This window comes from Aethina tumida, chromosome 3 (assembly GCF_024364675.1).
Source record: "Aethina tumida isolate Nest 87 chromosome 3, icAetTumi1.1, whole genome shotgun sequence".
In the NCBI taxonomy this organism is placed as follows: Eukaryota; Metazoa; Arthropoda; class Insecta; order Coleoptera; family Nitidulidae; genus Aethina; species Aethina tumida.
The window spans coordinates 14,464,259-14,489,682 of NC_065437.1; the positions used below are offsets into that span (position 1 = coordinate 14,464,259).

Here is a 25,424-nt window from a genome sequence, read left to right on the forward strand (position 1 = left end):
CAGTAAAGTAGTCGCTCGCTTGGAATTCCATGGTACGTTCATTTCACGGCTCCAACAGCTACGCTACGCATTCAACAGTTTGCTCATACATAAGATTTGAATGCGAGAGATGGAATGGTCGTTTTGATTTCGTACGTGCATCGTCTGTGTGGGGGTGATTTTTGGTGAAGTGCGATCGGTGATTTTGATTGATTGAATGACGAAAATGAAGTACAACACGATAAGCAGCAGCACTTTGACTGCCGAAGAGAAAAAATCGACGTTCACAATATACGCGGACATGGATCTCAACAACAAGGTAAAACTAAATAAAATTGTCGGTTTGAATAGGTAACCCGTGATTAGGTTCGGACTGGGTGTAAATAACCTCTTGGTTCGGATGTTCGGAATGTCAGTTATGCGGAAGGAATGCGTTTGATCAAAATCGAGACTGTGTAAATGGTAACCGGAGACTTTGGAGATGCTGTTTGTGCCGAAGATGGGCACATTGTTTTACTATGATTGAATGTCAAACTTGTCCCCGTTATTTATTGTGAGTTAATTGACTTATTTTATTTAATAAGTTATTAGATTTTGTGAGTTCTTAACTCTAATTAAATAACTCTAATAATTAAACAAAAATGTTATGAATGAAATGAAGAAAAATATTACAATATTTATATTAATTTTTTGATATACTTTGTTTGAATTTGAAGAAATATTCCTTCTTTGTTAAACTTCATTGTTAAATCTTTTAAAAAGATCTTGTTTTAGATATAAAGATTTAAAAAACAATTTAATGAAATTTATTAAAACATTAAAATGTGGAAATGTTAAATGATTTATTGATTTTTGAATTTATTGACTGTAATTAAAATTAGACATAATTTTAAGAAAAATTATACAATATTTATATTAATTTTTAAGTATTATTCTTTTGAATTTTTTCTTAAATTTCATTGCTAAAAATTTTAAAAAAATATTTTTTCAAATATAAATAACAATTAAAAAACAAATTAATAAAATTAATTATAACATAGAAACTGTGGAAATCTTAAATGACTTATTTTATTTAATAATTTATTGATTTTTTTGGTCTATTGACTGTAATTAAACATATATTTAAATTAAACACATATATATTTTAATTTGAAGAATTTTACAATATTTATGTTTATATTAATATTTAAATATTAAACCCACTCTCAAGTCTTTTAAAAAGGTCTTTTCTTAAATATATATAATTAAAAAACAATTTAGTAAAATTAATTATAACACAGAAATTGTGGAAATTTTAAATGTTTTTTTAATTATTAAATATTATTTTGGATGTTTTCTTAAATTTCATTTTAAATCTTAAAAAAAAATATTTTCTCAAATATAAATAATTATAATATAGAAACTGTGAAAATCTTAAATGCTCTATTTTAATTAACAAATTATTGAATTTTGTGGTTTATTGTAATTAAGATTAAAGATATTTTGTTATTTAAACAGCAATTTTACTATATTTATATCAATTTTAATAACTATTACATATTCTTTTGTCGCTTTTATAAAACTTTATTGCTAAATCTTTTAAAATGATCTTTTCTCAAATATTAATAATTAGATTTAATAGAGTTAATTATAACATAGAAACTGCGAATGTTAAGTGACTTATTTTATTTAATAATTGATTGATTTTTATGATTTGTTGATTCTTATTAAAATTACAAATGATTTTTTTTTTTTTTGATTTTTTACAATATTTATATTAATTTTAAATATTAAATATGCTATTGTATTTTTTTTTTGAAATTCATTTCTAAATTTTTTTAAAAAGATCTTTTCTCAAATATAAATATGTAATTAGGAATAAATGACTTATTTAATAATTTATTGATTTTTGTGATTTATTGACTTTAACTAAAATTAAATATTTCTTTTTATTTGAAGAAATATTAATTTTTTAAAATTAAATATTTTTTTGGAAATTTTATTAAACGTCATTGTTAAATCTTTGAAAGAGGTTGTTTCTTAATATAATCGAACTTCGATAGCTCGGAGTACATTGGTGTAATAATATGTAATTTTTACTAACTCGATTTTTTTTGGTTAATTATAGTTCGAATTTACGAAGTTCGACTGTATATATAACATATAATTAATAAATAATTTAATAACATTAATTATAACATAGAATCTGTGGAAATCTAAAATGATTTATTCTTAATTAAACTTTTGGATTTTTTATTAAACTTTATTGTTAAATCTTTCCTCAAATATAAATAATTTGAGAACAAATTAATTAATTATTTAAAAACTTAAATGTGTTCTTTAAAATTAATTAAACTATTTTATGATGAATGAAATTAAAAAAAAATCACCACAATTAATTAAAAAATAGAAAATGACATTTTAAAAAAAATTTATGAAATTTATTATTCAAAAGTTTTTTGTTTTAATTAATAATATTTTTTCAGAGTTAAATTTAATATGCATCTGAATAAAAAAGAAATTTATCCAAATTAATTAAACAAATTAAAATAATTTTTATTTTAACATATTTTAAAAAACATAAAGCAATTACTGTTTCATAATAGTTAATAAATCTAATTAAATTGATTATAATTAATCAAAATGATCGATGATCTAATCGATAAAACTTCAGACGTAGTTAGCTAACTATTTTGTAACGAAACGTTTTTTAAAATTATATATAAATAAATATTTAATTGATCAAAATAAAATAGTACAAATTTATTTATTTTGATTCAAAGAAATGTATCTGTGAACTTTTTTTAACGAAATTTCCGGTAAGTTTCTCGCAATTACAGATAATAAATACGTATTGACAGACATTTTGCCATAATAATTTCCGTTCCGTTTAACCGACATGCCAATAGTAATTTATTTTCCATATTCCATAAAAATGGAAAAACCATAAAAAACATCTAAACAATAAAAAATGAGTATTATAATAATTATTTAGAAAAACTAGGCAACGTTGAATTATAAATTTATTTACCATTTTTAGATACAAAGACCATACAATAGCAATTATTTGGCCATACAATATAAATGTCTATCATACAAATAGTTTGACCTCATTAATTAGAACTGAAATATATTGATGAATATTCTTTTAATGCTCAAAATCAAAAAGATACATATGCACATGTTCATGTTGGAATATTGCAAATAACAGGCAGCAGTGAACTGAAAAAATGTAACAACAAATTATCATAATTTCAAGCATTCAGCGTTCGTTAATAACATTAAGTGGAGTATTTCATATCATGCGGTAAATAATATGCTGAGAACATAGTATTAAATAATGGTTTTGTAATAGGGCGCAATTTAATAGAAACTATTTACGGCCTCGGTGATCTTCATAAATATTTGTTTTGTTTTAATAATGTTTACGTTCAAACTTCCATGTTTATTTACCGACACATCCCACGGTTCAAAAAATGCATTCTTCGAGTTTTGACGAATTTAAACCGAAAAAATGATGGGAAAGCGTTATAAATTTAAGACAGTTACATTACAACAAAAGTACCGAAATAGACATTATAACAGACATATGAAATTGTATCACGTTCATAAAACATTGGATCATCGCAAACAGCGACAACATGTGGATATTCCAAACCGAAACGGAATTGTAAACAAGTTTAGTAAGACACGGAGGCAGAATTATCATAAATATGCATAAAGGACTCAAACTGACTCATCATAATTTTACCATTGCATTTTTACACAATATCGTTTAACAAGTTGCAACATGACATAATTTTCTAATAGCACCAAACCCGATTTGTGCCCCGGATAATTTACGGCCTTAATAGTGTCATTACAACTAATAATTGTGTTTGTAAACAAGTAATTTCACGCGTGTTACAAACTCAATTCGAGATGACCGGAAACTGTCGCTTTGTGATTCCTAAGTAATTGTCAATGCGTAAATCAGTAAAGTAAATTAGTCATTTATAAAGGAAATGAATAAGTTAAACGTTACAATCCAATTGTGGTAGACGATTGTGTAAAACACTTTCTTGGCTGGGAAGAGTCACTTTACATGAAGAAATAGAACTCGTGTTCTTATGTAACTGGATTAATTCAATACATTTTGAATAATGTTTATTTATTGTTTCCGCATTGCGTGTCACTAAATGTCGCGTATTGTTTTGTAATTCGATAGGTTTTTGTTTGGTCTTTGTGACTAGATAAACGCGAAAATTAGTCACACAATCTTTCTTATCGGTATTGAATAAAAAAAGTACGTCATGCAATTTCTTTAATCTTATTTTATTTCATTTCAAAGTCCGTTTATTTATGTGAGCACACATAAAGATTAACACTAATAATCCATTTCCTCTTATTCCAGACTCAAATTATTATCGTGGTCGTTTATTCCTGTAACTAACATCAAATGGATTTGCAGCTGCTCTTCCTATGTGAATCATCAATTAAAATTGGTTAGAACATAATTGTGGTTTAAGCCAGCAAACAGTGTGAAGTGTTATCAGCCCTCATTTTTAAACAATTTATTAGCCTTCATGTCATGGTTATAATGTGGGTTCAATGTTCCCTAAGAATAAATTTATCTACAGTTACTGCACGTATTGTGACTTCATTCTTATCAAATTGCTTTGTGCACTGTTTATGGTAAACGTTTGCAAAATTCGCGAATAGCTTGCTTGAAAGTATCTATGATGGTGAAACTGATATATAATAATAGTAATTAAACTAAATCATGTAATTAATAACTAATACACTAATGAGTGTTAGAAAATTTTGCTTGTTCACCAGTTTTTTGTTCGCCAGACGAGAGATAATAAAAGTAGATAATACAAAAAAAAACACCATTGTGGAAGTAATGAAGTATAAATATTCATTATTTGCGATACATAAATTATGCTTGTCACAAAATTGCGGTCACAGTCAGAAGTAATACGCATATTGTGTTGAAGGAGAAAATTATTTTCAACAACGTTCATAAAAATGTATTCTTAAACAATTATTATACAAAGATTTTTAATATCAGAAACAATGTTCTAATGTGAATTAATATAATTTTGTACAATGACTTAAAGAGTGGGAAAAAATGCAGAGCAATGCAATGAAAGGAGCAGATAATTGTGCAAAACTGAAATTCCCACACGCAGATGCAATTAACATTTATTTAATGTCAGTAACTCACCAACATTCTTTGACGACTTACTATTTTCATTCAACACAATTATTTACAACCCATAATTTTTTTTAGATCAATTGAACAAGTTTTTCAAGGAATTTCTCTTTTTGACACCTTCGTTATCTATAGTGAAGAGTTGACGAGCAATTTATCTATTTTCAGTGTGGAACGTCAATAAAATTGGTCGTCGAACATCCGATTTTCAATTATTTACAGTCAATAATTTTTTTTAGATCAATTGAACAAGTTTTCTAAGGAATTTCTCTTTCTGACACCTTCGTTGTTTAAAATGAAGAGTTGAGGAACAATTCATCTATTTTCAGTGTGCAACGTCAATAAAATTGGTCGTCGAGCATCCGATTTTCAATTAAATAAGATTCACAGTAAGTGTGACGATTGCATGGATCGGAACCGCATAAAACCCCCGAGCTGTGACCGCCCTACATTACGATCAACTCACGGGCAATTTTCAAAAGCAACATTATGCACAATCGAACCAATTAACGATGGGACGAGGAAACGGATCGATTTCTCTCGTACGCTTCTTATTGCCGTCTCAATTTGTGTTTCAACGGCAAATAATATTGTTTAGCCACGATGCGCTCCACAAACGAATTAATTGGGAAAATCGCCCACATGATCGATTGTGGAAAACCCGTACGTCATCGTTGCGAGTACACAAAACGTACGCATAATCTAATAAGACGTGTTATAAATAGAGAATGACTTCTTGCACGTTTTTTCTTACTAGAATATCGTCAACCTTGACATGAATTTGGCGTTGAATCGAAACGACTCGCCAATAATGAAGTAAATATTTTTGTTTATAATTAGCGATCTCTCAGAAAACTGAGAAAAAATTGGAAGTCACAGAGGAACGTTCGAGGAGTGTAGAAGAAAAAGATGGTTTAATAGTGTAAAAAAAGCTGATGAGAGATTAACCAGAACAGCATTCCGGAGATAACGGGCGCGCCAAATAGAGAAGGGCGCGTGTTTTGTTCCATTGACCTCCAAACAATGTTGTTTCAGCTGTCCCATACCTACCCAACATCCACAAGGTACCCCACAAGACGCCTCCCTCACCACAAACAATAACTTCTTTTTCCCTACGTGTTTTATTACTTTATGGTGCATTAAAAGTGGAAGTGAATAGGTCCAAAATCCCAAAAAATTCAGGTCTTAACCCACTTAACAAAATTATGAAAGTAATATAAATTACATCCTCACAATCATTATTTAAAATAGATGTGGATGCGATTGCCCAATACAATATAAATAATTAATTTAGCCTGTTTAGAATACAAATACACTTTCATTTTTCCAGTATTTACTTCTTTTAATGTTTTAAATATGAAAATCAACTAATTGATTAGCATGAATAATTTACTAATGTCTAGATAGACTTTCGATGTTACCCAGATAAAAATGTCAGTTTCTGTTGCACTGATATTCGTGACCCAAAAACTAAATCTGTGTTATGCCCGAGGCGATTTTTTCAATTTCTTCAAATTTGCTTTCGGACACGACATATGTTTTTATCACCATTATCTCGACTATTTAACATTGTTGCAATTAAAACTCAATATAAGTGGGCGCGGATAACTTACAAGTTGTCAAATCAGTTGTAAACTTGTCTCCATTTCTTCTAATTGTAAGAGAAAGTATATCGATCTCACGCTTGAAATCCGTGACCTTTACTTCACAATAGATTCCATTAACATCAATCAGAAAACTAACACGTTTTTTACCGATTGCAGAGATCCACGCCGGATTCGGAGATGGAGTCGGTGAGGGAAGAATTGGAAATCGTTCAAAAGGCTTTGAAACTACAAACAAAACGGTGCAGGCAACTTGTGGCCGAGTACACAAGGAAACTGCAAGAAAAGGAGCAGCAGTACTACAATGAAAAAATGCTGAGGGACGACCAGTTGGCGAAAGTTCTTAGGACTTTGCTTATTTTTGAGGCGCGCTTAAAACAGGAGCAGAAGTACATCAGTCATCAGCTTAATGAAAAGGATTACATTATCAAAAAGCAGAAAAATGACATTAAAAAGTTGCTCTCCAATCAATACTGTAAAAATTGCAATCAGTATTACACGAGTAGTCCGTTGCAGGAGAGCCTGGATAGTAGTTCAGAATACGTTGGAACGGATTACCAGGATTACCAAAGCTCCAACTTTGAATCTTTGGACAGTAGCAGTGAAACTTACGCAACCTTATCTGAAAAAGGTTATAACTTGGACAAATCGGAGAGCCCTTATCTGATGGAAGATGGAAAGATTGAAAGTGATTCGATGAAAAGTCTGTACAAGAAGAACAGAATGAACTCTTACGGAAGACGATCTAAAAAAGTACAACACAGAAAAAGCATCGGGACGTATTTTGAAGTTTTGAAGTTGCGGAATGAGACAGAAAGTCCTGGAAGTAACGAGGATAACACCAGCAATGATTACGATAATTTGGAATCATTGCCTCCTGAAAGTGTCACTGATAAAATCAGCCTAATTTCCGAGAATATCGAAAATATATTTAATAAAAAACAAAACTCTATAGAAGGTACAGAATCAAGCCCAAATGTTTCTTTGTCAGAGTGCAATAATACTGTAATAGACAGAACTGTTGTGACTGCTAACGAACTAGACAAAAATGACAATCTGACTCCAGATTTGGAAGAAAATCTATCAGAGATGTCTGAAAGAAAGTACAACAACATTTCTGAAAGCATTCCAGTGTTCGAAACTGAAGGGGAGACAAACGATAACTGGTACGCAAGCGCCAGTGACCAAGAAGATGAAGAACACAGAGATTTGTACAGAAACAATCCAGTTTTAGAATGCATGAATCAAATTCTCCTTCAAAATATTAATGACAACCTCTCATCGCCTCCGAAGTCTCCTAACATGGAACGAAAATCAGTCAAAACCAAAAAGGTCAAGTTCAGTGACGAAGACAAATTCCCGAATCAAGACGTGCAACTCACCGAGCAGAACTTAAAAGAGAAACAGGAAACGAACGGTTCACAAGGATATTACGAAACACCAGTACAAAAACCACCGAACTTCTACGAAACACCGCAGAGCATCTACAGCAATGATTACGAGCAAATTTTAAGCAAGTGCAGCGAATCATTCAATTCGGATAAAAATGATGGTGGAAGTAAAAAACCTGAACATCACTTTTACATCGACATGGACAAGCCGGAAAAGGATGTGATGGAAACGAAGCTAATCAGGAAGTCCAAGATATTAAGAACTCCTCCTGCGTTGCCTCCAAAACCGGCTAATCTTGTTTCAAAGTACAAGTTGCAAAAACCTAAGAAAGATGAAACTAAAGATAAACTCACTGATACTAGTTCAGAACCAGATTATTGTTCCATATCTGAACTAAATTTACCAGTGAACCAGTCGTTTAAGAAGATAAACGTTGTTGCCGAAATCAACTCTCCTTCATCCAATGACGTGAGAAATAAATTGGAGAAGATAGAACAATCACCAACAATAAAGTCGCCAACAACATCAGAAACGGGCGATTATGACCCAGTTATGGTTAACGATAATATTCCAAATTTAGTTATTAAAAAATGTGTTGAAAAATTCAACATACAAATGGCGAAGCAAACACCAATCAAGTCTGAAGTTTCAACAGCAACGATTAATTTGAGAAGTGCTAAGAAAAACGAACCAGAGATTCCAAAGTTGCCACAAGTGTCTGAGATTATAATACCTGACGAGAATGAGGAAGTTGATGAACAGGAGGAGAGAATTAGTCATGACAACTACGTGAAGAACAATTCGCAGATTTTCAAACTTAAATCTACCAATAACGATTTGAGGAGATCGATTGTGATCGGTTCGTCGGTTTCAAGCATCATAACAGGTTTTAATAATCAACAGGTCTTATCAGAGATTAAGAAGAAGCCAGAGAGAAACAAATTGGACAAGAAGTTGTTTTCCAGTTTTGAAAACTTGCAAAACTTGGACAAGCACTTAAGTCCATCTAATAAGACCGAGCCGGAGACTCCAAATTTTGAGAACTATGATCTAAGTCAAAATTTCGAGGAGTTCAAATTGGACGATTGCGAAATTGAAGAGTACAATGTTGACGATGTCGACATAAAAGATGAGCCGACGCCACTACAAAACCCAATAGTTGAAAACGCCGAGTCTCCTCCACCAAAAATTCAAAATGCAACAAGGGTAGAGCTGATACGGGCTCGAGACGACATATTAATACCACCGCTTAATCGCAACTCGATAGAACTGCTCAAAAAACAGCTGTCTTTACAAAAACACCAAGCTACCAAACCATCACTTGAAGACAACGGCAAACACATCAACGAACCAACGTACGAACACTTTTTGGAATGTACGGGACTGAGTTCGAAGTCCATTCTGAATTCGTCGCGATTGATGGGCAACCATCGGAAAATGTTGAAGCCTAAAGATGTCAAATTGAAGTCGAAAATAAGAAGCAACAACCCTTTGGAAAGAAACAGCACAAGTACTATTAAATATTGGTCTGAACCGTTCATTTAGATTTATTAATTATTTGTTTGTTATATTTTAAAATGCGTAGTGTTGTTGATTCGTCAGTCATTTGGAATAGATTTTAGGTTTGTATTACATTACTAGTCTATGTATCAATAAGATTTGTATGTATTAATAAAATTAACATTGAAACTAATACTATTACACTATCGTTACTCATTATTTATTTAGAATTAAATTATTTTTTACCAATTAAAAATTAAGTAATATTTGTTGTTTAATTGTATGAATAAATATATACTATTCGACTTTTGTTGTTTTATATAAATTGTGACGTTCATTAAATGTAATAAATATTTATATATTTTTATGTGGTTTTATTTTTTAGACATGAATAAATTTATAATTGGAACAACACTATTTGATATTTGATTTAAGATGTGTAACGTGGGTTGCCTAACAGTAGGTGTCGGTTGAAGATGCATTGTGGGGGAATACATAAAAATGGAGGCAATCGCGTCACCAACAGTTAGTCGTGTTTTAAGGATTACTATGTATTTTATACAGGTAATTAATTAGTAAGTATGTTTATTAGAATTAATAAATGTCAAGTTTACAGTTAACAAGTACAATGTAATATATTTATGCGCACATTAGTTTTAAATTAAGATTTCAGTATTTTCAAAAGTGAAGCGAAGCATTAGCTGTCAAAATTTCATATTTTAAAATTTTTAAAATTCAGTTTTTAGTAAAATTTAATCATTTTTAATTTTTTTTTAATTTTTACTAATTATTATAATAATATTAGGTAAAGTTGCAGAATCGGTCACTCTAAGGAACATTATCTAGCGCATGCGTCGTGAGGCGCTGATTTCGCGCTTCTTGAACATTTTGAAGTGCAGTGTTGTCGGTTTGCAAAGGTCAAAATATTCGAATCATTTTTTATGTATTATTATACTTTTTATTTTTTTGGTAAGTATATTATTTCTTCTAATTTGATGATTATTGCTCATTATTAAAATATTATACTTTACAGATTATATTCTCATGGCATTTTTAAAAACAATATATTATTCCTATTCTTCTGCTAATTACCTTCTTAATTTATTTGTATGCTCATTTAATATATTTTACTTTATAGATCTTTCTCATTTTTAAAATATTTTACTTTTATTCCTTTAGTAAGATTATTTTTAATTTGTTAGCAGTCATATTTTAAGTTATCTTACTTTATAGATTATTTGTGTGCTGCATTTATTATTTTTTTGTACAATCTTAATTTATTGATACGGATCGTTAATTAATTAATATATTTTACTATATAGATAATTGTATTGTATTTAATTAAAAATGTTTTTAATTTTTATTATTTTTTAATTTATTCCAATTTATTAATCAATTTATACTATATTTGCATTGAACAATTTTTTTCGAGTTACATAGACCATGACTGTTCCTCGGAAGATCTGTTTCCATCGTACCTTCACGAATTCATATGGAGAAATAAATTTAAAAATCATAATATGTTTATGAGCATTTTAAATTGTATTAGGGAGTATATCCAGTGGAATAGATTTTTTTGTTTTAATTGATTTTGTTTTTTATTATAAAATATATAAATATATCTTTTTTGTTAATTTTATATTAATGTTGTAAATTTACCTAATTATTTAATAAAGAACTTTTAATTAGATAGTTAAACTACCAAAACAATATAGAGTAAATAAAAAATGAATATACTAATCAATAAAGTGATTTGAATTTTATCTCTTTTCGAATTCAACCACATAAATAATATAAGTCATACATGAAAAACATAATAAATTACATATATATTTTTCTAAAAATCATTTCTCTACATATTTCGTTAAAAATGAAATCTGTCAACTATGCTGTCTAAAATCTCCGAAACAGACGATTTCAAATCCAGTTGACGCATGCGCTACAAATATTCCTTAGAGTGACCGATTCTGCAACTTTACCTAATATTATAATTCAATTTTAAATTATGTTGATTTATAATGTATTTTATGATTTTACTTACTTTTTTGAATCAAGGGCATAAAGTAAAAGTTGTAATATGGAAACTAGCGTCCCTAACCTCACAAATGTTAGTCTTTCACCCGTCTACACAATCTCCATGGGTAGTTAAAATTACATGAAATAAAAGAGGTATAAAATAATACACATCATATCAGTTGTCATTTTTTTTATTTTATTTGCATTGAGTAAAATACATTTTCCAACTTTCATAATAGAATTTACAGACGTCCTTTATAAATCAGCATTTTATTTTTACAACCAACTATGTATAAAAAATACAAGAATATTGTTAATAATATAAAATAATTAAGAAACATAAAAGGCTATGGCTAAATATATTACAGAGTCTTTGGTTATACTAGCCATGATAAAATACATAACAAAAAATCATTCAACAGAGTGATGCTGATGTAAAAAACATATTTACAAATATAAAAATAAAAATACATTAAACTTATGTCCAAATCTGTTATTCCTATAGAGAAACATTCATGCAAGTCTGAAACGAAATCAACTATTCAGACGAGAAGAAGGAATATGTAAGTAAACATTCAATATTTACAGAATAACTATACACAGAAGTCATAGAATATTATCTTAAGTAATTATTAAAATTTATATGCATTAATATTATAAATTGTATATATAATATATTTAATATTTGAATTTTATTCTCACATACCTTGAGATTTCTATATAATAAATGCTACGTCATCATTTTTTTAACATTAGCAGTACTAAGTAAATAAGTTTATATCAAATGACTACATTATTGTCAAAATATTCTTATATATTAAACTCGCACACTGGAAATAAACGGTTAGGTACATAATTTTGGAATGATTTATAAACAAATCCGTTTAACGCCAATTTCGCCATCTTTTTTCTCATTAAACTGTCATACAAAGAATCGACGAAATCGGCGCCCAACGAACCAATATATTCATTGAATTACATTTTAAACATCTTAATTAAACGGTTAACACAATCACCAATGGCTTTTTTTCACTTAGTAATTAAATGCTTATAAAAATTAGTGAGTAAGGACTTGCACCATTTGTTCATTGTATTGTTGAATCTATCAGATCTACGTATTGTCATGTAACACCTCGAAATGCAATATGGCTTGTAGCTCGCCTTTTATTGTACTTTTCGTCAAATCAACAAAGGCAGACGTGCCGAAAAATCCATGTCCAACCACGAACTCGAACTTATCTCTAAATATTCTTCCTTTAATCTTAAAATATTGCACATTAAAACTACCGGAACGATTCAAAAACAATTTGTTTTTTTTGGCATAGATTTTTCACGCATCCAACTATCTACATTGCTCGATGTATCGAAACCAAATAATCTAAATCACACATTGGGCTATTTATACACTTCGTTGGTTTATGGCACTTAAAAAGCAATAATCACTTATTTTACATTATCTACACGTTGCAATTAATAAAAAAATAATATCTTAAAAATCTTCCAATCACAATCAATGCATGTGTCTGACTAAGTAATGGTAACATACTGAGCAAACTGACTTAATACAATGTGGTAATGAACTCTTTGATTTGTTTGAAAGTAAAACATTGCGGTTGCATCACTATGAATACAATTCGATTGCACGAAACACGACTACATAATTTTTTTTGAAAAACATTGCCTAGGTGCCCCTTGCCTGCTTGAACACCACCTCATTTGGGTGAAAGTGGTGGAAGACAATTGATTTATTTCTGGCACTGTCGAATGTATACTAGTGAGTATTTTTGTACAGGTACCAGACAATTTATATACAAATCTAAACTAAATAAAAAAATATCCAACAAAACATAAAAAAATGTATAAAAATAAGGTCAACAAAATTTGGCACAATTTAGTAATAATATAATAAACTCTAAGACTGGCAAGTTTTGAAATATTGTCTTACAGTTTTTTGCTAGATGCGGAGTAATACCCATTTAATAAAAATTAGCGCTAAAAGTCATGTATACAATTTCGTCTTTTTCATTTTAATAAAATAAAATTTGAACATTCAATATAAAATTATTCGGTTACATCTCATAAATATTTCTATATATATAATCTTTAAACCCTATTTACAAACGTATTTCTTTACTGGCAAGACTCAACTATTTATCTCACTTACTCTCTGTATGGCTTACAATAGGAATACCTATGGTTCATGTGTTGACTGTAGGAACCCGAGTGCGAGAACCTTTTCAGGCATTTGGAACATTGAAATGGCTTTTCACCACTGTGAAGGCGTTTGTGCTCCGTCAAGTGGTGCTTGTGTTTGAACGCTTTCGGGCACTCGTCGCATTTGTGCGGACGTTGTCCTGTAAATAAAAATAAATATTAATTTACAAGAACTATTTAAAATGTTGATGTCACTAGTAAAAACATATTGAAATTGGATATTTACCTGAGTGTTCGTATTTGTGGCGGGCCAGGGAGCTCTGCTTAGAGAAGGCTTTATCACATTGATCACAGCTAAATTGACCTTCAACTTCAGTTTCCTGGTTGCCAAGTACTGGGCTGCCTAAGCTCTTGAGGACGAATTGGGATACCTTGTTACGTTTGTTGACTGACAAGTCCTCCTCGTGGACCGACTCGCTTTGCATGCTCTCGTTCCACGATCGTTTCTCTGAACCTGGACTTAGACTCGAGATCCGATTCGTCAGCAACTGCGACAGGCTGGAGAAATCGGTACTGAACTGCATTAGTTGATCGACCGGTACTAAGCCCATGCCGGGCAATCCGTACTTGTTGACTGGTTGGGCTAGAAGGTGAGCCAAGCGACTGCTGTTGAAGTCCAACGGTGAAGGACTTTGTCTCGGTTCAGAGGAGTTTGAATTTTGGTAATGGTTTTGGTAGGCTTGATAAGGATTCGGACTTCTGGGTGATTTTCTGCTTAAGTTTACCACCTCGTTGTTACCTTCTAAATGGTGGTGTACTGACGTGGGTCGTCTGGGCGAACTGATCGGCGACGACTCGTTAGAGACCGAATCTCTTTTCGTAGATAAATCCAGAGGTTGCTCGGAAATATACTGGTTGGGGGACATGGACATGGGAGCCATCCTGGCGACGGGCTGGGGGGAAATCATGTTCTGGGGGTAACGCTGTCCTATTGAAGGAGCGGGACTATACGGTACTTGAATCATACGTCCCTCGCGTCGATCTCTAGCTCTGGTGTTTTGGAACCAAACTTGGACAACTCTCACGGGAAAGCCGATAGTGTTGGCAATTTTTTCCAAGTCCTCTCGCTTCGGTCTCGGGTTCAGCTTGTAGTTGTCTTTGAGTACCTTCAACTGTTCGTCAGAGATTAGCGATCTAACTCGCACCTTTCTACCATCCTCAGAAACGTGATCGGTCGTCGTGATCGATTCACTGTCCATTTCGTCGTTGGTGTTATACTGCATTCTGTCATAGTCCTGGTCTTCTGCACCACTCCCACTTTCTTGAACATCGTCAGATTTTGTGGTCAAAGCGTCTTCCAGTTTAGCAGCGAGACCCTCACTTCTAACGTCCTCACATTCGTGTTCCTCCAGTTCCGACGAGCTGTCAAAGACTTTTTTGCAGGTGGAGCAGCTCAATGGTTCCTGTTTTGGCGAATTAGGTGACTCGACACTGTGACTATCACTCGAATTCTCTGATTTGACTTTCTGCATGTTTTCTTGTAACAGTTCCTTGGTTACAGTAGCATTAACCGTTTCCAGGATTCTCTTCACCGCTTCTAAGTCGCCGTTTCCGTTTTCTTGCTGGTTAGGTTCGGATTTGACTGGACTGAGTCTGTCGTTTTCAACGTCCTCATCCATAACCAACTCACCACAACTCGACGAACTCGATTTCGGGACATTTTCGCCATCTTCAAATCGATCTTCGTTGCTCTTGCCATCACTAGGAGGCTTTTCAGATTCGTTGTTCTCCGAAGAAGCGGGCTGAAGCGGCGATGCGCCCTGCTGGTACTGCAACAATTCTAGCAAATGTCCGACCTGCGGTAGCGAATAAGGGTTGACTCCTTGACGCCCTGCTAGCAAACTGGGCGGCGTCAAATAGAACGGGGGAATGTTGGGATTCGCCGCCAGGGAACTCTGAAGATAAGCCGCGGCCGCAGCTTCGGAAAACTTAGGAAGGATGGGCATGTACGAATTGTGGTTCGGACTGCTCTGTATGTTGTTGTTGATCGAACTCATGCTCGGTCTCTTAGGTATCCTTTGGCTTTTGTCCATTAAGGAGTTTGTGGAAGGGGCGCGGGTCCTGCCCAGCTTCAGGTTCATGACCAGACATTTCTTCGAAGTCATATGACTGGAGTACGAGCCGGAATGTGAGAAGCGTTTTCCGCAGTTGCCGCACTCGAACGGTTTTTCACCGCTGTGTATTCTTATGTGTTCCTGAAACAAAATGAAACGGTTTATTTGAGAATTCGCGCACCGAAAGGGAAACAAATTAAGCCGTGAAGGTGAAACGAAGGAGGAAGCTTCTAAATATAAGTTCATTGTTCTTGCGTGTGTGCGTTGGAAAAAATAATTTGGTTTATAATTTTAGAACTTACCTTTAAGTGATGTTTAAATTTAAATGCTTTATCACATTCCGTGCATTTAAATTTCCTGAGGACCGCGCTTTCATCATGACTAATCATGTGCCTCTGCAGTCTGTAAACGTTGGCGAACGTTTTGTGGCAGATCTTACAAGACTGTAACAAAAAATAACTGTTATAAATCTAATAACATTTGTGCAATATTTGCAAGATGATAAAATATTAAAACGAGACGCGTAACATGATATTTTTTACCTATTGTACAATCTAAAGTTACAATGTCGCACTTTCCAACGATCTATTTTGATCGTGCGAAGTCCAAGATCCCAATGAGTGTTTGAAATGACGCCACTGATTTAAACTAAGGTCAACAAAAACGTTTTAATCCGAGTGAAATTCCAGTAACTAGAAACAGGTGGACGCGTTTACTTCTGCTCTCGGAACTGAATTATATTCGACACGTTTACGGTGCAAGAAAATCTAGCTGATAACAGAATATTAATATCCTGATATGATACCTGCAGTATTTAATATTTAATAAAACTGATGGTTTTGCGCGTTTGTAGTAATTAGAACCAGAAGACTAACCGCATTACAAAATCCATTTAGATCATACCGCACGCATACGTTTTCCAACATCACTATTTAATTGTAACAAAAATAAAGCGGCGGTTACGAAAAGCAAAAAAAAAAACAGGCAAAACATTCCTGCGATGCTCCATTACAGCGTCACGTAACTTAACTCTTTCACACGCTCCGCACTTCACACATGTGGTGTCTTTTTGTCGGGGGGCCTGTCATCATGTCAAGATATCTTTTGTGCATCCAGTCCCGGAATAATCCATTAGATGCTCTCGGAATTATCTTCGTGAAAAAAACAAGTGCTCTCCTAAGCCAGTTTGATTGATTAAAACTAAGAGGTGGGTTATTTTTAGATGTGCTATGGTAATGGGTAGCCATCGCTTGGTTAAGCCACTCCCCGAACTTATCGGATCGGACAGGTGTTTCGGTGGGGAACAGGTAGATCAAGGTGGCCCAATCAAACTGCAATGTTGAAGGTAGTACTGTTTGTGTACATGTTTTTGGTTGCACACCGGGCTGAGTAAAAAGGGGGAATTTAACAGAAAATTGGAGACGGTTTAATGGTGTGTGGATGCCCACCTATGTCTCGCAGCTTCCTCCATTTAAGACAACGATCGCCTAAATGAAATAATAGGAGTCGTTAGCCGTTTATGGCTGGGCCATTCATTATACGGTACATTGTAGGTTAATACGCCTAATGAATTCTTGGTAAAATATTTTTATTGTTATTTATTAAGAGCTGGATTCTTCCCGCGCTCCGTCCAATATTGTTTATGGTGTCAAATGTCATCCGTTCGTATTAATAGAGATTATGGTAGCGTTTTAAGTTCTTCGCTTGATTAGTGTTTGACTCGTATTAATGGAAAGGTTACAGAGATCGTAAGTCAAGTGCTGTGTTTACGTAACATCGGTAGCAATAAGATGAGCAATTGCTTTGTCCTCACAGCTGTGGTAAAAAAATTGCCCCTTATTAATACAAATAGGTTAATAAAAAAAATAAACTCGACTAGTTAAAATATACTTTGGAATGCCAATTTATGAGTGTGCGCCTCATCAAATATACAACCGAGTTTAATATAGACTTGTGCATGATCGGCAAGGTTTTAATGAGATTAGACGAAGGTGCGGAATCGTACGTGCTGAAACCGAAACTACCGACGGAAAACATCCGACATTCATCATAACAAAAAACAGAAAACCATCTACTTACAACTTGCGCGTTGGGCGAGTGAAGCAGTTCGTGTTTCTCGAGTTGGTCCTTTGAAGGGAAGGAGCTGGTGCACTGGGAACAGGCGAAAGGTCCGCCGGTGCCGGATAGGGAGGGCGTGGGGGACACGGCGCCCGGTATCGCACCGTTTTCCGTTGCCGTTTCCGAATGTGCCGATTTCATGTGCTCCTTGAGGGCCTGGAACGTTTGGTAGCCCTTTTGGCACTGGGGGCATTTTATGAAGTAGTCCGATGCGGGGCTGAAGTCTTCCTCTTTGGCATCGTTGGGGATTGGCGGTACTAGAATGAAGAAACAATAATTTAATAACGGGTTTTGATGGATTTTTAATGAAGCTTGTGATGCTGTTATTTATACGGTACTTCGCTGTGAACGGAGATAAAACTATTTGACAAATTAAAAACTAATTATAAAATTTATTTACGTTAATTAAATACAAACAAATTTATCACTCTATTATATTGTACTTAAATGTAATTTTCATAAACTTCAGTCCAATGCATACAAATAAATACATAAATATTAAAATTATATAACCTTTAATATTTTATATATTGAGAGAAGATGATAATTGCATAAAAACTATGTCCAAAGCTAAAAAAATGATTTTTATAACATAATATGAAAATTACTAATATTACATATTAATATTTTATATATTTTAGATTAGAATATTAAAAGAAAATAAGTTTAAAATATTGTAATAATAATAATAATAGCAAAATATTTTTATTTTTAAAAAATATTTAACAATTATACCTTACATTAGTTTTTTAAATTTCATCTTATACTTATTTAATATTTTTAATTAGAAATTTTTAAAAGAAAAATAAATAAAATTGAACGAAACAAAATTAATTTAGGGGATTACTTTTAATTATATTACAAAATGTTAAGTACAGATTTATGTTTTTTAATGTGTTAGTTACTTTTGTACAAAAATAATATTTATACAATTAAAGGGAATCTATTTCAATCTTATTTTCAATAAATCGCAAAAGTTTTAAATTTTTGTTCTTAATTAACATTATTTAATATATTTTTTTCTGAACATATTTGCTATTTTTGGAGTAAATAAACCATAATTTATAAGAATTAAGATGAAACTTTTTCCCCTTAAACTTTTTGTTTAAGTATTTATAGGCCGGAAACAATTTCCTTTCAATTAACGGCAAAAGTTCCAAATTTTGACACTTTTTAATCACCAATTAACATTATTTAAGGTACTTTTATTAAGAAAACGTTTATTTTTTTATTTTTGGAACAGCTTCAGATCAAAATAAACTAACACGATTAAGAGACCAATATAATCGTTTTTGTTTAAGCTTGAATAAAATGGAAGTGATTGTTGTTTAATTAACGACAAAAGTTCCAATTTGTAGTATTTTTTAAACATCAAGTAAGATTATTTGAGGTATTTTTATTTTGAAAATTATTAATATTTTAAACTTTTTGGAGTAACAAAATAATTAATTACTTACACAATTAGAAGGAAACTTTTTTAATGTAAACGTTTCTATTTAAACGTTTTAGAACGGAAACAACTTTAATTTAATAAACGGAAAATGTTTAATACATTTTAGACACTAATTAATATTATAAAAAGTATATTTTTATTATTGAGACACTGAATTAATAAAATATTCAAAATGCCATTTGTTTAGGACTTTATAAAATATAAGAGACTTTTTTTAATAAACATTATTTAGGATTATTTTTTATTTCTGAAAATTTATACAATTTTTGAATACTGCTATTTTTTAAAACAATTTAAGTAAATAACAATAAGCAAATATTTATGTCAATGTAAGGTTTTTCTGGTGAATTTAGAAAATGAAAATAAATTCTTTTTAATTACCGTAAATGTTACTAATTCTAGCACATCAATTAAGATTATTTTGAGTTTTTTTTTATTCTTGGACAGCCATATAATTATTTTATTATAATTTGTTTATATTTCGTGTAAATATTAGTACATAAAATTCCTTGTTAATTTGATATACACGTTTTATATTATAATATGCGTCATGTTAAATTTTTATTGGTATAACAATTTCCGTGGGTTTTTATCAGTTAGTTTAGATAAATATGTATATAATCGACCATTTCATTTCCTATTTGGTTACCTTTTTAAACAAGAAAACCATCGGAACAACTATTTTAATAACATGATCTAAATATTTTGAATTTCGGCGAACCAAACGTATATTTTACGATTGATTTTTATGATTGGCGTAGACTATTAATTGCGGGACATAAAATAATCGTAATTACCCCCGCTATTTACCTGAACGCAGAGCAAACAACGTTTCAGAAAATTTTCCAAACACACATAACAAACTACGAAGGTAACAACAAACAATCGGATTGTGCTGATGAGTCACAATCTACAACAACATTGTTATAACTCATCATAAGGTGAAAAACTCGAGGAGATTATCCGGGAAAAAAAAAACACGAGCTCAATCTTGAAATGAATAATCCGTGACACAGTCAGGTTTTATCGCAACGACACGCGATAATTATTCAGCGACATGAAAAGTCACATGTGCGATAAATCGGGTAAAAATCATGAAAAATAGGCGCCCTGAAACACGACGATATTTACGTGGCACACGGCGTCGGGTTGCCTACGTTTCAGGCGCGTGCGATCCTCGACTCTGAATGAAAATCACACTTCTGTAAACTGCGCGTACAATAATAATAATAATATAAATAATAATATAAAAGTTGGCTAATAAGATGAGTACATAATTAACTGTTTATTTGAGGGGGTCGATTTTAATAACTGACTTAACACATTCAAATGGTTTTGGTAACAGGTACTGGTGGTACCTGTCCAATGAAAAAGTGGTTGGTTAAGAACCGCCTACAAAGTTGCACGTAACCTGTTCCAATGCAATGGAACAGGTAGTTGTTTGTCCGTCCAATGACAAGTTTAGAAATTCAAACAGGCGACTACTAGAGGGGGGTTGTTCGAAAAAAAAAAAAAATAAAAACAAAAGAAATAATAACAAATAAAATAGTGGGAAAAATAAAAAAAATACCTGATCGCATGTTAACGGTAAAGGTAGCCATCCGAAGTACGCGACACGATCAAACCTGAAGGCGTCGAAAGGCGGTGGGACACGTGCGTGAAGAAGCGACCGGCCCAAAACAACCCGAACTTTTCGTACAATCAATTCGCAAATTGCACCAGACACGAACAAAATAATTGCAATGGTATGTGTGTGTGTGGTTTAGAACTACTCACGTTGACAGGTGTTCCATACATTGGCCAGACTCCAAAGCCGATAGGAGTAGCTGTCGTAGCACCCAAACATGCTCTCACTACGCGCCACCATCTCACACTGAGGGATCAACCAGACGCGGACCGGACGCCGAGCGTAACTGTGTTGTGGATCGGGGCATCCCTCCCTAAAACGCGACGTCGGCCCCACTACCGGCGCGCGACGCCGTTCTACCTACACGGATGCCCACCGTCGGCGTCGCCTCTCGCCGTTGCATCGCCGCCCCCAAATCTGATCCGCCGATATCAAATTGACGCGTGCGGTCCGATTTCGGATTTGAATCACGCCGAAACATAACCGAATCAACCCCTCCGATATTTATCTTTTATTTATTTACTTACTTATTTGTTTATTACTCATTAATGAAACGGTGTTGCCTTAATTAATTCTTTAGACCACTTAAAAAATTCTATTTTTTTAAAAGTTTATTTTCTCAGTGATATTTATAGATTTTTTTCATTTTACTCTTAAATATTTTCAAATTTATGTGAAATTTTAATGTACATGTATTTTTTATATATTTTAATTTTATTTACTTTAATCTATAATAATAATATGAAATTATGTAATGAAATTATAATAAATAAATTGTTGAGATATTTTCAATGTGCGGATTCAGTATATCTAATAAGTTTGTGAATTTAGTTAGTTTTAAGATTTGAATGAGTAAATTTTCACTTTTTAAATTTGCATCTTTCTTTATCCAAATTATTATTTATTTATTACTCATTAATGAAATCATATTGCATTAACTTATTATTCAGATTATTTATAAATTTCTAATTTTTTAAGTGTTTATTTTCTCAATAATATTTGTAGATTTTTTATAATTTACTGTTAAATATTTTCAAATTTATATGGAATTTTAAGTTGTATTTATTTTTATAATTTTATTTACTTTAATAATAATAATAATCTGAAATGTTTATAATATATAAATTGTTGAGATATTGTTTTTTATATTCGCAAATTTATTATTTGATTTATTAATATTGTTTTGTAACTAAAGATAATTTTTTGGATTTGTCAATATGTGAATTCAGTAGACTTAATAAATTTGTGTATTTTGTTCATTTCTATACATTTTTTGCTTTAAATGTGTAAATTTTCAGATTTTAAAATTGTACCCTTCTTTATCCAAATTAAATTCAATATTTTTTATTTCAATAAACTTCCAGATTCTGTAAAATAGCTACTGAATGTTACTATATTTTATGAAAATATATAAATTTTAAGATTCTGAAGATTTTTTTGAGTTTTTAATATTATTTCAATTATTTACGTTGCATGATCATAGATATCTCTGTTTTCAGTAAGTTGTCTAATTTTAACAACATTTAAATAGAATAGATTGAATATATTTTCAATAGATTACTTTTTTATAGTTAATTTTTATTAATAAGTTATTATGAAATACAATATTTATAAACAATTACCTTATCTATTAAATATACTTATTTTTTAATTTATTCGTGTTGGTTTATAATTCTTTAAACATTATCAGAATATCAAATATTCAAAATTACTTAATAATAAATTATTTAATATAAGAATATAAATTCTTTAAATGATTTTTTTATTAAATTCATTTGTTATTTATATGTAATATTTAAATTAACATCTTATTTCATATTAGAACGTGATTCTCTATCCATCAAAAACACATGAATTTAATAGATTTTTTATATATTTTTTTATTGTATAGATAATTAAATGTAATATTATTATGAGTAATATTTAGAATAACTAATTTAATATTATTATATTTCAAAAAGTATTTTTCAGATTCAGATAAGATTTGAGGAACCATAAACCAAGATAAATAAATTATAATTGAATTAATATTTAATTTGTTTATTTACAATTTAGGTAATTTAAACAAACTTAAACATCCTAATATTTTATATTTTGTACCTATTTTTTACTAAAATAATTATGTGCTACGTAATTAATTTATAAACGTAGTTTTTAAACAGAAATAGAATTTTTTTTAATTAATTTACAAATGTTTTAAAATTGCTTTACAAGTTGAAAAATAAATTATCATAAAATTTATATATAACACTTGATAATTTTTCACAAACTACTACCACACATGTTTATAATTTTTGCAACATAAATTATGGGAAAAATAACATTTTCACTTGATTCACAAAGTAAATAAATTTATTTCTAAACGGAAACTTCTGAACAGAATGTTCGAAAATACTTTATTTTGTCAACAATGTTTTGTAAAATATTCCAAATTTCATGGAAAACTAATTGTATACTTTTTTTAAATTTATTATTAAATTATTACAGATTGAAGATACTTTTTTGTTATTATTAAGTTGTACACACATTATTACATCATATTAATATTTAAATATAATTTTAATTTACACATAATCTAATGTTGAATCAAACTAAATAAATGTATTTATAAACGGTATTTTCTGAACAAATTCTTTTATTTTATCAATAATTTATGTAAAATATATAAAATATCAGAGAAAACTACTTTTAAAAATTGTATAGTTTTTTTTTTTTTTAAATTTATGACGACTAGTTCAAGACTATTCTTTCATTATTAAATTGTTTACATATTAATCCTGCAATACGTGTCAAATCCAATCGTAAATCCCGACCGATTAGGCGTTATCAATCACACACGCGATATTAATGAATGGAATTAACGAGAAAATCTACCGAAAATTATGTTGACCCAAACCTCTAATCGCAACAACAATATTATGTTAGTTTTCCAAACTCGTTTTATCACTTATCATTGCCTTTGTTAAAATCGGATGGTTTTGTAAGTATTTCTCACATGATATTATGGATTTAATTTACGTGTGTGCAGGTCATGCAGGTTATCACATCAAAATGTTACTGACATATTAACCTTCTTTTAAAACACGATAAATAAACTACTATTTGACAAAAATTCGTAAAAAATCTCCTTTGAAATAAATTGAATGACGTATTTAAGAAATTTTAAAATCAGTGCTATAAATCCTGTCTGGATCTGTGTGGCGAATTAAAAATCGCATTTGTTACCTAACGCGTAAAATATCAAAGCAAAATTTATAAATAGATAGTTTAAGGAAGTTAAATTTAATTTATTGCTACATTTATAATATTCGATTTGCTCATTTCACGAGTTGAGCCTCACCAAATTGCTTGTTTGTCGTCAATAAATTAAGAGTTAACGAATATTTTTCAATTAGTTGTTTGCATCCATTGTGGCCGAAATGAAATTTTAATTATTTAATTAGTGACGTTTGTCGTACCTTCGCCGAAGAATGGTATCAATTGATGTTTGTATTAATTTGACCTTGCGTAGTACTTTGCTTTGTGATACCGTTAACTTGATCATAATTTACTTTCCCCAGAACAAAAGTACGACGATAAGAATGACAAATAAGCCAAGGTAAATAACTAATTTGAGCAAATTTAGAGGCACAAAGTACAATGGATGATAAAAATTGACTCATGTCATTGTCTGAGGTTATCATCTATTACCTGCCTATGAATTTCGTTTCTTATCAGTCATATTGTTTTGATGCAGACTCGACGAAATGTTTGGAATCCATTAAGGTATTCCAGGTTAATTGATCCAACTGGTCGGTGTCGAATTTCATTGAGTCACGACATACTTTAAATGTTCGGTTTATCAATAAACGGCTTCGGTAGTTTGTTGAAATGATTAAAAATGTGTTCGTCCATCGAAAAACGAACTGTGAGGAAGGTAGAGAACAGTACGGGGCTCCAAATGGTCAGCAGATGGTGTGAACATTGGGTAGGAATAATAGAAACACCTCCCGCACGTGATAGAATAGGGCAAACAGGTCCCCCGTAACGACCTGCGAGGGGGTGCAAAGGTACAGTGTGCACCCTTCAATGGCCACTTTTTCTATTGTGCACATTTGGCGAGCATTTGCGCTTTAATTGTACATCTCCTAATATACTGTTCCTGTTGTTTTGCAAGATGTTACGTTTTTATTTCTCGGCCATTGTTGGTTCAGGTTGTAGGTATATTAAAATGTGGCACTCCAGACGATTTACAACGGACACTTTGTACCTAAATACTTTATGGTACTTGACTTGAAAAGTATCACTCCAA

At 31.3% G+C, this 25,424-nt stretch overlaps 2 protein-coding genes across 6 annotated transcripts in view; one reads left to right on the top strand and one right to left on the bottom strand.

The window, feature by feature from the left end:
- The first annotated feature begins 73 nt into the window (after positions 1–73).
- LOC109598835 (uncharacterized) lies at positions 74–9,956 on the top strand. Its single transcript, XM_020014752.2, has 2 exons — positions 74–298; positions 6,919–9,956. Exons 1-2 carry the CDS (start codon positions 197–199, stop codon positions 9,694–9,696), a joined length of 2,880 nt encoding a protein of 959 aa, XP_019870311.1. The 5' UTR covers positions 74–196; the 3' UTR covers positions 9,697–9,956.
- Positions 9,957–11,843: 1,887 nt separating this feature from the next.
- The window catches only part of LOC109598843 (zinc finger protein 1), a 260,215-nt gene continuing 246,634 nt past the window's right edge, over positions 11,844–25,424 (bottom strand). For 3 of the 5 annotated variants that reach the window (XM_049964685.1, XM_049964684.1, XM_049964683.1), the window contains 4 exons: positions 18,015–18,310; positions 16,238–16,378; positions 14,108–16,076; positions 11,844–14,021 (listed from right to left, as the gene is read on the bottom strand). In XM_049964685.1, coding sequence (XP_049820642.1) covers positions 13,828–14,021; positions 14,108–16,076; positions 16,238–16,378; positions 18,015–18,310 — 2,600 coding nt within the window. In that variant the 3' untranslated portion in view covers positions 11,844–13,827. Of the gene's footprint in view, positions 14,022–14,107; positions 16,077–16,237; positions 16,379–18,014; positions 18,311–21,076; positions 21,392–25,424 lie in introns of those variants that run through there. The other 2 variants (XM_020014762.2, XM_020014763.2) reach the window with 2 other exon arrangements.

Bases quoted from the DNA above. Each gene is read 5' to 3' on its own strand.
- LOC109598835 (XM_020014752.2), top strand. From the start codon at position 197: ATGACGAAAATGAAGTACAACACGATAAGCAGCAGCACTTTGACTGCC. The intron at 299-6,918 runs GTAAAACTAAAT...TACCGATTGCAG, and splicing joins ACATGGATCTCAACAACAAG to AGATCCACGCCGGATTCGGA.